This window comes from Pinus tabuliformis, chromosome 7 (genome assembly GCF_031772625.1).
Source record: "Pinus tabuliformis cultivar Carrire ecotype Pingquan chromosome 7, CPIR1, whole genome shotgun sequence".
NCBI lineage: Eukaryota > Viridiplantae > Streptophyta > Pinopsida > Pinales > Pinaceae > Pinus > Pinus tabuliformis.
This window is the reverse complement of record NC_142293.1, coordinates 577,042,931-577,057,784: the sequence shown is the minus strand read 5'-3', so window position 1 is coordinate 577,057,784 and position 14,854 is coordinate 577,042,931. Positions and strand designations below refer to the sequence as shown.

Sequence of the window (14,854 nt, the reverse complement as noted above, 5' to 3'; positions counted from 1 at the left end):
ATCATTCCATGGGAAACCTCCTCGAAGGGGAGGACAATATGTAAGACATAAGTCAGGTGGTTCACATCATCAGGGATTTCAAAAGAATCATACTTTTAAGAACCAAAGAAATAACCCAAGGCAACATCTTCAACAAAGTAATGCTCGCACTCAAGAATCACCTAATAAAAGGGTCAAATTTATGAAAACTGCTCCCACTAATGGATGTTGGACTTGTGGAGGACCTCATTATGAGCGATATTGCCCTGAAAAGAAGACTGAAGCACAATCAGAGTAGGAACAAGCCACTGTTAGAGATATGGGCAGAGCCCATAGGATTCATGCAGTTGTGCAAAATCGCTAGGTCGAGCATCAGTCTACAGTGCTTGAAGCATCAGGTAAGCTAAATAGTATGGTTGTTACTATTTTGATTGATCCTAGCACAACTGAAAGTTTTATTTCTCCTAATGCTTTATTGAAATGTAAATTGGTGGCGATAGAGCAAAATGATTTTGATCAGGTTCAGATGGCCTCAGGGCAATCTCAAAAGGTTGAATGCTTAGTGCAAGAGTGCCCTTTAGACTTGGGAGTGTGTGTCACAAATGTGAATCTTTATGTGATGCCACTTGGTCACTATGATGTGATAATTGGGATGGACTGGCTTGAAGCCCACTGGGCTGTGCTTAGTTGTCGAAGCAAAACACTTCATTTTTTGAGTGATGAGGGCCAATCTATGGTTATCCATGGGGAAAGGAGACCTGTTTCTTTAAGACTTATCTCATTCTTGCAGATGAAGAGAAGTCTTAGGAAACGATGTCAAATGTATGTTGTAATGACTTTAAATGAGGGAGATCTTTCATCCTTTGAACAATATCCTTTCCTTTCAGAATTCTCTGATGTCTTTCTAGAGGAGTTGCCTGGTTTGCCTCCAAAGCGGGAGATTGACTTCTCCATAGAGCTAAAGCCTGGTACCGAACCTATATCCAAAGCTCCCTACCGAATGTCTATTGTTGAACTTCGTGAGTTGCAAGTGAAACTTCAAGAGTTATTGGACAGGGGTATGATTAGACCTAGTGTTTCACCTTGGGGAGCTCCAGTGATATTTGTAAAGAAGAAGGATGGATCCCTTCGGCTCTGTGTTGACTACAGGCAATTGAATCAAGTAACTATTAGAAATAAATATCCTTTGCCTCGCATTGATGATCTATTTGATCAAATGAAGGGAGCCACCATATTCTCCAAGATCGATCTTCGATTTGGATATCATCAGCTCAGAGTTAAAGAAGAGGATATTTCCAAAACTACTTTTCGAACTTGTTTTGGTCATTATGAGTTCGTGGTTGTTCCTTTTGGGTTATCTAATGCCCCAGGAGTGTTTATGAGTCTGATGAATGGTGTATTTAGGAATTACTTAGACAAATTTGTACAAGTGTTCCTCGATGACATCCTAATCTATTCAAAGTCCCCAAAAGAGCATGAGCAACACTTGAGATTGGTGTTACAATGCTTAAGAGAAAATAAACTTTATGCAAAAATGTCCAAATGTTCTTTTTTCCAATCAAAAATCCATTATCTTGGACACATTATCTCCAGTGAAGGCATTGCTGTTGACTCAACAAAGATTGATGCAATTTCAGAATGGCCAACACCCTCTAATGTGCATGAAGTGCGTAGCTTCATGGGTATGGCAGGATACTATCAGAGATTTGTGGAGGGGTTTTCAAAAATAGCCAGCCCTATCACTTCATTTCTTAGGAAGGGAGTACGATTTAATTGGACAAATGAGTGTGAGCAAGCATTTTCCAAGCTCAAACAATGTTTGACTACAGCTCCGATACTTAAGGTTCTAGATATGGATAGACCATTCATAGTATGTACCGATGCGTCAAAAGATGGATTGGGTGCAGTATTATCACAAGATGGTAGGGTGATTGCATATGCCTCTAGGAAGTTAAGGACACATGAAGAAAACTATGCAACCCATGATCTAGAACTAGCAACTATAGTTCATGCCTTACGACTTTGGCGACATTATCTGGTGGGAAATAAATTTGAATTGAAAACAGATCACAGAGGTTTGCAACATATATTTACTCAAAGTGATCTAAATGCTAGGCAAAGAAGGTGGTCAGAACTCCTAAGTGAATATGATTTTGACATAACTTACATCAAGGGTACATTGAACAAAGTAGCCGATGCACTCAGTCGAAGACCACGAATATTTTCAGTAATTCCATTGAAGATTGATTTACGGGAGCGCATCTTGAGGGCACAAGATGTAGATGAATGGTGCAAGGAAGTTAAAGTTTCTCTTTCTGGGGAGGGGGCTAAGAAAAACAAGGTAGAAGGGTATTCTTGTGATGATGACAGTATGGTGAGATTCATGCAAAAGATTTTAGTTCTAGATCAAGATGGGCTTTGTGAGTTCATTTTGAAAGAAGCTCACCGTGCAACATATATGGCTGACCTGGGAGTCCAGGAGATGTATGCTAATTTAAAGCAAATTTTCTTTTGGATAGGCATGAAGAAGGATGTAGCAAATTTTGTGGCAAAATGTTTGGAATGTCAGCTAGTTAAAGCAGAACATGGTCATCCAGCAGGATTATTGCAGCCGCATAACATTCCTGAGTCCAAATGGGAAGAAATATCTATGGAATTTATTGTTGAATTACCTAAAACAACCAAAAGGCATAACTCCATTTTGGTGGTGGTAGATAAACTTACTAAGAGTGCCCATTTTATACCCGTTAGGGATACTTACAAAGCATCTGAAATAGCACAAGTATTTATCAAGGAGGTGGTTAGACTTCATGGTTTTCCTAAGAAAATTATATCAAATAATGCCTTTATATTTATAGGAAGATTTTGGACTAGTTTCCAGGGAACCCTTCAGACACAATTAAATTTCAGTACAGCTTATCATCTAAAGACTGATGGCCAAACTGAAAGAGTAAATCAAGTGTTAGAGGACATGCTTAGAATGTACGTAATGGATCAACAATCTAAGTGGGAAGATTATCTTCCTCTAGTGGAGTTTGCTTACAATAATAGTTATCACCGCTCCCTTGGTATGGCACCTTATGAGTTATTGTATGGAAGACCATGCAAAACACCTTTAAGTTGGGATAGATTAGAGGACAGAATCTCGGTAGGTCCTGAAATGCTTCAAGAAATGGAAGAACAAGTGTGTCGTATAAGGCAAATATTAAAGGAGGCACAAGATAGACAGAAGAGCTATGTTGATATGCATAGAGTGGATCGTAGTTTTAAAGAAGGTGAATTTGTTTTTCTTCAAGTAAAACCTTAGAAAAGCTCTATTAGGTTTGGGAAAGGATCTAAGCTCTCTCCTCGATTTTTTGGGCCTTTTAAGATCATTGAAAGGGTTGGACTTGTGGCATATTGTCTTGCTTTACCACCAGTTTTTCATCGTATGCATGATGTATTTCATATTTCGGTACTACGTAAGTATGTTCATGATCCTTCTCACATTTTAGATTGGCATCAATTACAGGTAACGGATGAAGGGAATCTTAAGGCAGAGCCAGTTTGCATTTTGGACCATCGCACTCGACAGCTCAGATATCGCATGGTGGACCAAGTAAAGGTCCAATGGGACCCGTACAGTCCTAGTTCCGCCACTTGGGAAGATGCATCTTCTATGCGTCTTGAGTTTCCTTTTTTGTTTAGTTAAACTTCGGGCCAAGTTTACTCCAAGAGGGGGAGTATGTAGTGTCCTATTTTTCTAGTATAGTTTTGTCACTCCTATCAAGGGTTATATATATAATAGGTTGATCACTTGATTGAGGAATAATGTTTTACATACATAGTTATATTTCCTTTTATGTTTATGTATGATAGATTGATCACTGGATTGGGGAACAATGTTTTATATAGTTATATTTCCTCTTATATGTGGCATCATTGATTATCTGTATTAGATGGTTTTGATTAAGTAAAATGTTATACATATGTTTTTCTGTTTGTATTTGATTTATGAAGCAGGTGTATGACATGGATGGTGATCCAAGATTGAGACACATATACCCATGGATTCTCATGGTTATGCGAAATAGATGGTTAATTATGATTTATGGATGATACATGATTTGTGTGATTATATATGTCTAATATTGTACTAAGCAGGATGTGGTAGAGTACCTGGTCATTTTCCAACAAGGATGTTCAATTATGAATGATTGTGGAAGTCATTTCTTCAAAATGACTGTGGAAGTCATGCATCATTCTCGATAAAATGTGATTAAGTTAATTTCATTATGAAATTCATTTGATTCCTTTGATCTATGAGATTGTAATGTGTGCAGGTCTTTGAACAAGGCCTTACCAGGGAACCATCAGATGGGTAAAAGCTCACAATCAGTACCATAAGGAGAAACACAAAGTTTCAAAGCACAGTAGATGAGAAGGCATGGAAATTAGGGCGTGGATTCCTAAATCCAAGAAAGATAAAGACGTGGAGTCTTGTATATTTAGGGCACAGAGTCCTGAATATTTAAAAAGATCAAGTTGTGGAATCTTAGATCTTTGGAGTAGATCAGGGCGCAGAGTCCTCAATCTACTAAGGCAGGGAGACGCATGAAATAGGGGTGCGGAATCCCTATTCTCCAAAATGAAAATACCACTCATGGATGAATTTCCTTAAATAAAATTTCATTCTCACAATTTTGGAATGACTTTCTAAAAATAGAAAGTCATGTCCAACATCTCAAGCACGACTTTCCAAAAATAGTAAATCACTTTACATAAATTGGTAATCAAGTGGAGTTGAAGAAAAACGAATTAACTTATCATTAATCAATCCTAATAGTTCAATCTTGATTGAATCCTCAATATTATTAATATTATTATTATCTTATTATTAAAAAGGAATTACAAGTCAATTTTATCTCCTCAATTAATTCACATATCTCCTTCATGACTCTCATGGCTCTATGTAACTGTCTCTCTCTCTCTCTTTTTTAAATAATTCATTATACTCTATTTTATGCATTCATCGAAGAATGGCATATTCCTTTTCACTCATTAAAAATATGTCATAAAATATTCCTCTTACGCTCTCTTTAATGCATACCTCTCCTTAATGGCATAAGTTACACTCCTCTAAATGGAATCCAATGCATTCACATTACTCCTCCTTTATGACAAGAATTGGTTGCTCCTCCTATATATGAGTCTCATGTATTCTCACTTGGGGGATGAGGAGGCCAAGAGTGGAAGAGACTTGAGGAAAATAGTGAGAGGGAGAGATATGGAGAGTAGCCATTTGCTTCCATAATAAATATGAAATTATTGTTAAAATCCTAAGATCTCTAGCTATTGAGGTTGGCCATGAGTGGTATTGAGAGGAAGTGAAAATTTGCTTCCTTAGTTTGCCTTGCAAATCTCTCTACTGTGTCTTTTGGTATTGTTTGTGAGCTTTTGCAGCTCGGGGGTTCTAGGGGGAGAAGTTCTTCCTGGATATGGTTGGGAGGAAAACCGGGTGGTTCACAATGAGTTGGTAAGGATATTGGAGCTGGAGCATACTCTCATTGGAGCTGGAGCATACTCCCATTTTTTTGAGTTGTATAAATTCACTGCCAGGTATGTTGACAACATTATATTGTGTTTCCTTTTGTAGTTCATTACATGGTTTTGCTTATTTGATTGTTGACTGAAACTTAGATGTATATCAAATGTTGCACACTAAATGTTGAAGGAATTTTGCAATAACTATAGTTTATTTTATGTAAGTTTTTTTTTGTACAGTTTCATTGCAAGTTGATTTACATCATGTCTTAATGGCTGAAGCATTCAGGCTGCCATGATTTTTATGAAAACATGTTAATAGCATAAATTTGGTATTTCTTTCTCTTTTTACAGCTGTAGATAAGTTTACACAGTATATGTTTGACAAAAGGAATAAATGAGATAGTATGAATTTGTTTTGGATTGTGTTTTTGCATTTTTGGGCATTTCTGTTTCTATTTATTTCAACTTTAGGGGGTATTTGTACCTTATGGCCATGTCACCCCAACTTTGATTTCAAAAAACAGAGTTTCAGAACCCGGTTCTGTAAACTTCTATATTTTACAGATTTGTTGCTGCTGCCTGGTGGTTTGTCTTGCTGCTTTTTTTTGTAGATGTGATTTACCTAGTAATCTCTTTTTATGAAACCAATCTATTATATAAACTTGGAATTATTATTTTAAAGTATCAATGGTTAATACATTGATAGTTTAATAAACTTGTGACTGCTTGTTTGATAGTTTAATAGCTAGCAGCTTGTTTTGTGACTGCTAACCATTGTTCAAATTTCCCAATGGCTGTAGCTACATTGCTGTGAGATATTTGTAAAAATTCTTAAATATTTATAGTCATTATGTGCCTAATTTTTGTATATGCAGCAATCTAGATGGATGACAGTTCTACTTATGTATTATGTTCACTTCTTGGCATTACTGACAAAGAAAAAGAAATTATGTAATATTAGATTCATGTTAGTTAATTTTGGTGAAATCGCCTTAAGGGTTATGGTTGTAAGTGTTTGACAAAATGCCTCAATGGCTGTACATTTCATTCTTACAAACTATTTGACATAATGCTTCAATGGTTGTAGCTAATTACATCTACAAATTGTCTATAAAAATGACTAAGTAAATTTAGGATTTGCAACCAAGGTGTTTTTGGAAATATCTCAAAGAATAAGCATGATGATTCCATTGAATTAAAAATCCATGGAAGGCAAATTGGTTAGGTGAAATGTTATAATTGTTAGCTCACATATGAATTCATAATAATTGGAAACCACTCCTTTAGAAGTTGAATTATCTTGTTTTTCTTCCCTTGTTTTACCAAAGAATTCATAGGCATATTATATAGAACAAAATCAAATTAGTCACTCTTAAACACTCTTAATTGCAATAAAATGAACAATTAGCTTATTGGAAATTGTGGTTTGTAAATACTGATATTATTTATCCCACTAGAGACTCTATCATTTAAATGTGATTTTAAGACTTATGGTTGTAAGTTTTGGATCTTGAGGAACCATGACCCAGTAGCCTTAATGAGAAGTTTAATATTAGCTTATTGGAAATTGTGGTTTGTAAATATTGATATTATTTATCCCACTAGAGACTCTATCATTTAGATGTGATTTTAAGACTTATGGTTGTAAGTTTTGGATCTTGAGGAACCATGACCCGGTAGCCTTAATGAGAAGTTTAATATTACCATGGGTTAGTTAGTTAGTCGAAATTAGTATGTAGTGTAAAGAATACCAATAAAAACAAAAAAGCAAAAATATAGATATATAACCTTGCATTAACTTTTTAAACTTAAATCGTATTTTGAGTCAGCCTTAGTATAATACTAATGGTTAGTAAGGTGGGACCTTACAGAAAGGAAACCTCCTTATCATATCCAAGACCTGTTCTATGCTTGTTATGGACAAGCTCTTCCTAAGGTCTAATGATGGGTTTGGGAAGTGCAGGCTGAACTTCTAAATCTGCATTCACATCTGCTCTTGAATTAGCCTCAACTTTACCGTCTTGATTAGTTTCTGCATGTTGATGGGAGTCAATTTCTGACTCAAAAAGAGAATTGTTCTGAATAGAAACAAGTTCAGAATCATGACTATACTTCTGTAACTCCTCTTGTTGTAGTTGTGATTCAAGTTGCAAAAAATTAATTTTGTCTTGTGCATTTTGCAAACAAGTCTGAATATCTGAAAGAGAGACTTTGCTAATTTTAACTGTGCTGTCAGCAGTGGACCTGATTAGAGTTTTCAGTAACTCTAATAAGCCATGAATTTTCTCCATTATTCAACCAACTCAGGTCAACAAATTACCACAGATGTACTTGTAAAGGCAAATAGCTAGCAATGCAATGTTCTTCAAAATTAAATGTGTCCAATGCTAAGAGGGAAATCTACTCAATTGATAATCCTTTGCAAGCAATAAATATTTTGCTTGAAAAATGATTCTCCTTTGTTTTTGCAGAACTATATCAGTTCAGATACAAAGGCTCGAAGGATAGATGAACCTGCACCAGAGGGAACTGCTGACAGAATGACTGCAGAAAAATCCCAATACAACAATTAACAACCTCTGTTTTCAAATTTCTAGGCAGTCTGCAATCATTGACTAGCTCGAACAGTAGATGGAAAGTTTATCTGATACTGCTCCTCGAATTTATTAGTAAAATTCCTAAAAAGAACCTCATCGAAATATTTTGGAGTCAATGGCAGAGGCAGATTATGGAAGGTGAACCGAAGTGTGCATCGTTTGCCAGCAGAGGTGGAGTATGAACGCAGGTGGATAGGCGGTGGTATGATTGTTGAGAGAGGGCTGAGAGCGTAGTGTGGAGCAGCAGCGGGGCCGCTTCTCGCTCTGTCAAACAACTCTAAGAACCACGACTTGTCCCTATGAAGATCAAAATGAAGAGAATTTTATGGGATGGAAGATAGAGGCACCAGATTATCTCCCTCACGATTGACTACCCAAATGTAGTAATGGCCCCGTCTATGTCGTGGTGTAGTAGTAGTATCAAATCAAATCTTTAAGGACACGCTTCACCAGCTCTGCCTCATACCCGATGTAGGCTTCACCGCAGCTCCCATTCATTGATATTTTTACCTCCTGGTTTAATGTTGTTGACTCCCACTGTGTAAAAAAAATCCATATACAACATGGTTTCCGTTGTATACCATTGTTTGCTATTTTATACAACGTGGTTTACGTTGTATAACATTGCGCTATTTTTAACACTGTCCTCGCACTCATACCTCCCAGTCTATCATATCTGCCCTTCCATATGTTACACTTGCACTAACACATTAACTCCCAACTATTATGCTCCGGTCTACAAACGCATTGACTTCGGTTTGGTTCGGTTCCTCTCCCCACAACTTACCGTGTTCCGCTGCCTCCACCACACCATACCTCATGTTTGAACATTGCTTGTGAGGTCGAATGTCCTGTGCTAGTCCTGACATTCGACCTCACAAGCAATGTTCAAACATGAGGTATGGTGTGGTGGAGGCAGCGGAACACGGTAAGTTGTGGGGAGAGGAACCGAACCAAACCGAAGTCAATGCGTTTGTAGATCGGAGCATAATAGTTGGGAGTTAATGTGTTAGTGCAAGTGTAACATATGGAAGGGCAGATATGATAGACTGGGAGGTATGAGTGCGAGGACAGTGTTAAAAATAGCGCAGTGTTATACAACGGAAACCACGTTGTATAAAATAGCAAACAATGGTATACAACGGAAACCACGTTGTATATGGATGTTTTTTTACACAGTGGGAGTCGACAACATTAAACCAGGAGGTAACAAATATCAATGAATGGGAGCTGCGGTGTTCCAAACAAAACACTAGAAGTGTATGGGGGAGTGACAGTTAACGCATATGACAGTGTAATATTGAAACGTAGTATTGCAATGGGAGGAACTGGTATTGGGAGGAAACGGTATGGTAATGTCGTGACAACGTTCAATATGGAGATGTCGTTCGATATGGTATGGTAATGTCGTGGCAACGTTCAATATGGAGACAGCATTTGATACCAAGAAGTGTATGGCGCTAAATGAATACAAATGAATGGGAGGTATGGCTGTGGGGAGGTACCATGAATATGGAGAAATGGTATGGCGTTAAATGAATATACTGCAATGATAATTGTGCATGATATGCGACGTGGTATCTGTGGTAATAATTGTGCATGATATGCAATGTGGTATCGGTGGTAATAACTATGCATACACAACACTTCATCACAAAATAATATCAATCAATGTATGAGTAATAACATACCAAATGGAATGCAGTTTTGGTTTCAATGCACAACGTTCAACCTCCAGCACAACACCTCCGACACACATAATTTGATGCACTTCAATGCTCCAGGCAGAAGGTGTCAGTTTTGCAATGGCAGATCTCTCAGTTCTACAAAATAGGCAGAATAGGCAGAAGCGTTTTTGCATGGGAGAATATACAGAGCGCATGGATGAAAAGCACTCAAGGAAACCTAAATGATATGTTAGTATTTGTAGGAAAATAATGGCTCAAAATGGAGCAGGACTAGTAATCGCCTGCTCTGATACCATGTTAAACACATATATGGTGAAGAGAAGAATATGAAGGATAAGCGTGAGATTGCATCTATTATTCACAATGATACATATATATAGTACATTGGTGTAGCCCCAAGGGTTAGCTCAGTTGGTAAAAAACCGTGCCTCGCCATCGGGAGGTCACAGGGTCGAATCTACCCGAAGCCCTTGGGGACAGATCTTGCCAGTAGGCCGAGGGGCGATTTAGCCTAGCTATCGCCCGGATTTTTCCATGGACGTAGCAATCACTCACTGACCAGGGTGCTTGTGAACCACATGCAAAAAAAAAATATAATACATTGGTGTGACCCTTGGATTCATATTCCAAGTTGTCTCTTGGACTCCGGTGGCTATTCACATTCCACCCCAACCCATAGAGGATTAGATGTCCAACAGTTGTAAGACTATTCTCCACTTTATTAATATAAATACAATTGTTCTTTCTCAATTATATCTTTGTTGATACAACTTCTAGATTCCTTGATCACCTACATAGATTGTGATTTCATATTGATCAGTTTATGATACATGGTTGAGTTAATTATTCCATTTATATCTTATGTTATATACTAGATGCTTTAATCTCGTGATTGTTTCTGTCTATGCAAATCTCTTGCAGGACATCATGGAGAAGTTGTGAGAAGTGACGGGAGGATCTCTAAGGCATCGAGGAGGAGGGGATGGTCGAAATATTTGAAGGGGACTTCATCAATCATTTTGATTAAATGGTAAGTGGCAACTATCATAGTATTTGTTTTAGTCAATCACAGTCTAGAGAAAGGTAGCAGTTCCTCGTTGTTTTACTATATTTCTTTGGAGTCTAGGGAGATCGCTCTTATCTACAAGAGGGATAAGTTCGGAGGGCTCTGAACGGATTTTCTAGCTACAAACAAATCAACATACTCCCAACTGATCAACACAAAACCACATCCACTGCCCATGGGGGAATTTTTCCTATTGAAAGCTCCCATTCGGTTTGAAGATTTCCGATGCAACTTCCCAACGGCTATGTCTTATGCATTTCACGATATCAAGCATATTGTGCATCCTTACTTGCATGAATTTCCAGCTCATTCACTGGGACAGGAAGACCATCTAATGAATTTGAGAGAAATCTTTACTAGATGTCATCATTACAATATTCGCTTGAATCCACACAAGTGTGTTTTTTGTGTGCAATCCGGTCAATTTCTAGGATTTGTCATTTTAAAGGAAGGCATTCATGTTGATCCGCTGAAGGTTGAGGCTATTCTAAATTTTCCTCCTTCCAATCTCCGCCAACTCCAAAGTTTGCAAGGGAAAACGAACTTTCTACAATGATTCATCCAAACGCCGACTTAACTAAAGGTTTTACTCGACTTTTGAAAAAGGGCATCTCATTTACTTGGGATGAAGTGGCTCAAAAGGCCTTTGATGCACTTAAACATGCGTTGACCCATACACCATTGTTGCATCCTCCCAATTATCATCGAGACTACTTTTTATACTTAGTTTCATTCGATGTCACTATTGGCATGGTTTTAGTTCAGGAAGATGAATCAAATGAAGAGCATGTGATATATTACTTAAGTAGAAATTTGACCAAAACTAAAGCAAAATATGCACATGTGGAGAAATTGGCCTTGGCAACCGTTCAAGTTGTCCAACGTTTTCGTCACTACATTCTATTGTGCAAAACTAATGTGATTTCCGATTGCAACCCCATGGTTTACATTCTTACCAGACAATTGCTAGGGGGCAAGTATTCCAAATGGATAGTCATCCTACAAGAATTCGATTTGGAATTCATTAAATCCAAATATAAGAAATCGTTAGTATTTTCTGAATTATTATGTGACTTTCCCCATACTGAGACAAAAAACATGGAAGAGGATTCTCTTCCAGACGAATCTCTCTTTCTGATCAATACTTTAGATCCCTGGTATGGAGATATCATCATTTATCTTCAGACCCCTTATATTTTAGCCAAAACTAAGTCCAATTGATCGTCATCGTATCTGGTACCAATCCCAGCAATACAATATTGTTGGTGATAACTTTATCGTCATGGTGTCGATTCCATATTCAGACGTTGTTTAACTCACGAGGAAGTCGAAAATGCATTAAATCACTGCCATTATGGAGCCTTTGGCAGTCATATGTCAGGTTTTTCCACTGCTCAAAAGATCCTGCGCGCGGGGTATTTCTGGCCTTCTATGTTCAAAGATTATATAACTGCGGTTCGGAAATGCCATAATTGTCAAATCTATGATCGAAAAATGCATGCACACCCAACTCCTCTTCACCCAATCATTGTTTTCGGTCCTTTTTCTAAATGGGGCATCGATTTCCTTACATGTAACCCTCACTCGGTCAGGGGGCATGGGTACATTATCCTAGCAGTAGATTATTTTATGAAATGGGCCAAGGTGATGCCTACATATAAGGATGATGGTGAAACAACATCCATTTTCATATTCAATCATGTGATTGCTCGGTTCAGAGTTCCACAATCCATCGTCACGGACCATGGTAGCCATTTTCAAAACTTTATGATGACCGATCTTACCACGAAGCTAGGTCTGCGTCATGACAATTCTACTCCATATTACCGCAGGAAAATCAGCAAGTAGAAGTTGTTAATAAGGTTTTAACCACCATGATTAAATGGATTATCAGGACTCATAAACGAGATTGGCATCTAATGATTTATCCAGCCTTGTGGGCATATCGTACCACAGCAAAAACTTTGACTGGTTTTACTCCTTTCCATCTTATTTACGACATGGAAGAAATTTTATCGATTGAATGTGATATACCATATTTGAAACTGGCAATTGAATTATTACTAGCCACTTCTACCGAGGAAGAACATTTCCTGTACTTAGCACATCTTGATGAGACTCACTGTGATGTTGCATTAGCTAGCGAGGCCCAAAAGAAACGAGTTAAATCACAGTATGATCAAAATGTCAAGCCTTGTTCATATGCAGAAGGTGACTTAGTCTTGGTCTATGATCAAGAGCACGATAAGTTAGGCGTTGGTAAATTCGAGCCTATGTGGCATGGCCCTTATGTTGTAAAACGTGCATTGGAAAAAAGGGCCTACGAACTAGTTGATTATGACGAAATTCCTTTGGTAAAGCCTAGAAATAGTCTTTACCTAAAGAAATATTATGCTTAGATTGTTCGATGAAGAACTTGTATATTGTTGTATCATATTTTATGTGTGTCAATTTTTAGCAGCTTTTTACGATTTTCCGCTACTTCTGCTACTTATCTTGTGTTACACTTGATTCACAAATGTTGGCGCTCCCTCAAACTTACAATGGCTTCGCTGATGGCACTAGTTGTTCTACTTATAATTTATCTTCCGCAGCCTGGGTCATTTATTCGCCCATAGACGAGATAGTTTCTATTCATGGGATATGCCTTGGTCAAACAATGAATAATATTGCAGAGTATAGTGTAGTGATTGAGCTATTATTTGATGCCATTTCATTTGGCATTCGTTGATTGATCGTTAGGTTAGATTCACAACTCATAGTATTACATTTGAATGGTGTCTATTTAGTTAGAAGTGCTTCCATGTTAAGAATGTTTTTGCGGGTTCGTCTCTTGGAAAGAGAGTTTGATTATATTGAGTATCAACATATTCCGAGAAATTTAAACACATTAACTAATGCGTTGGCTAATTATGTGTTAAATTGGCATTTGTAAAACATCTGTAAAGAAATCAATGCAATATTCATCCATATATTGTACAAGATAGACTGAAATAGAAGTAGTAGCTTTCATTAGATAAATGTCTGTAAAAAGTGTGGCTTTTACAAAAATGTCATCCAAAGACATGAGGCCCCATGACCTTTATTTTCTAAACATGTCAATACACCATCAAAAAACAAAAATCTAGCCCTCAGACTAGTGACTACGCATGACGATGTAGCATACAACAGTGCGAGCTACTTGTCGTAGCAAGAGACTAATAGGTTTGAGAACCCCCACAATATGCCTATGATAGAGGAGAGGCAAGTCATCTATCCCGACATCCAGGATGTCCAGGGTCAACCTCTGAAGGTTGTGCTCTAACTTAGTCAATGCCTCCACTGCATCTCGAGTTCGGCACTACGGGAGCTACTGGCTTCTCACCACGCCTATCATATCTATGTAATCCTGTCGATCCCACCGGGGCCACATTTGCATGATCATTTCGAACAATTAGTTTTAGATGCCCAAAAAATAACAAAAAATTGAAAATTTTCAAAAACAACCAAAGTGTGAAGTTTTACCTAGATTTCCCCACTGCATCCTAGGTAGAAATGGCATATTTGGATCACCTGTGTAATCCATGCATGTGTATGGAAAATCTTCAATCATGATGATTTGATTTTCCATCCACTCGAAGAAGTCAGGAGTATACCTGATCATTGGTCCTTCGCCACCTCCGTGGCATGCCATAAGTGTGACCCATTTCAACATGCGAGGGTCTCGAGGTCCTCCTCTCTCTATAACTACCTATGGAGCGAGAAGAGGGATCCACTCTAGAGAAAATGAGATGACAAAGGCACCATACCCAAATTTTTTGAGTTTTGCATTATCTGACTCTAGTTAGTTACCCTTTCAAATTGGCAACTACAACCTCGCTCTAGTTGAATATAGTAGGTTGCAAACACTCTACGGTAGTTTGCATCTGAGCCTTTGTGAGAAAATGTAGAGTTGCACTACCACATAGTCGTGCAACAGTGAACTCGATAGCTTTCAAAGGAAGCCTTGCTATGGTTTT

General features: G+C 37.8%; 1 protein-coding gene across 1 annotated transcript; it reads left to right on the top strand.

Annotated features, from left to right (window-relative positions):
• Positions 1–391: 391 nt before the first annotated feature.
• On the top strand, positions 392–13,255 carry LOC149248736 (uncharacterized). The gene is made up of 3 exons (XM_089450891.1): positions 392–1,128; positions 1,573–2,463; positions 12,751–13,255. The coding sequence occupies exons 1-3, from the start codon at positions 392–394 to the stop codon at positions 13,253–13,255; spliced, it is 2,133 nt and encodes a 710-aa protein (XP_089307017.1).
• Positions 13,256–14,854: the final 1,599 nt, after the last annotated feature.

Bases quoted from the DNA above. Each gene is read 5' to 3' on its own strand.
- LOC149248736 (XM_089450891.1), top strand. From the start codon at position 392: ATGGTTGTTACTATTTTGATTGATCCTAGCACAACTGAAAGTTTTATT. The intron at 1,129-1,572 runs GCAATTGAATCA...CATTATCTCCAG, and splicing joins CGGCTCTGTGTTGACTACAG to TGAAGGCATTGCTGTTGACT. The intron at 2,464-12,750 runs GTATGCTAATTT...ATGGATTATCAG, and splicing joins GACCTGGGAGTCCAGGAGAT to GACTCATAAACGAGATTGGC.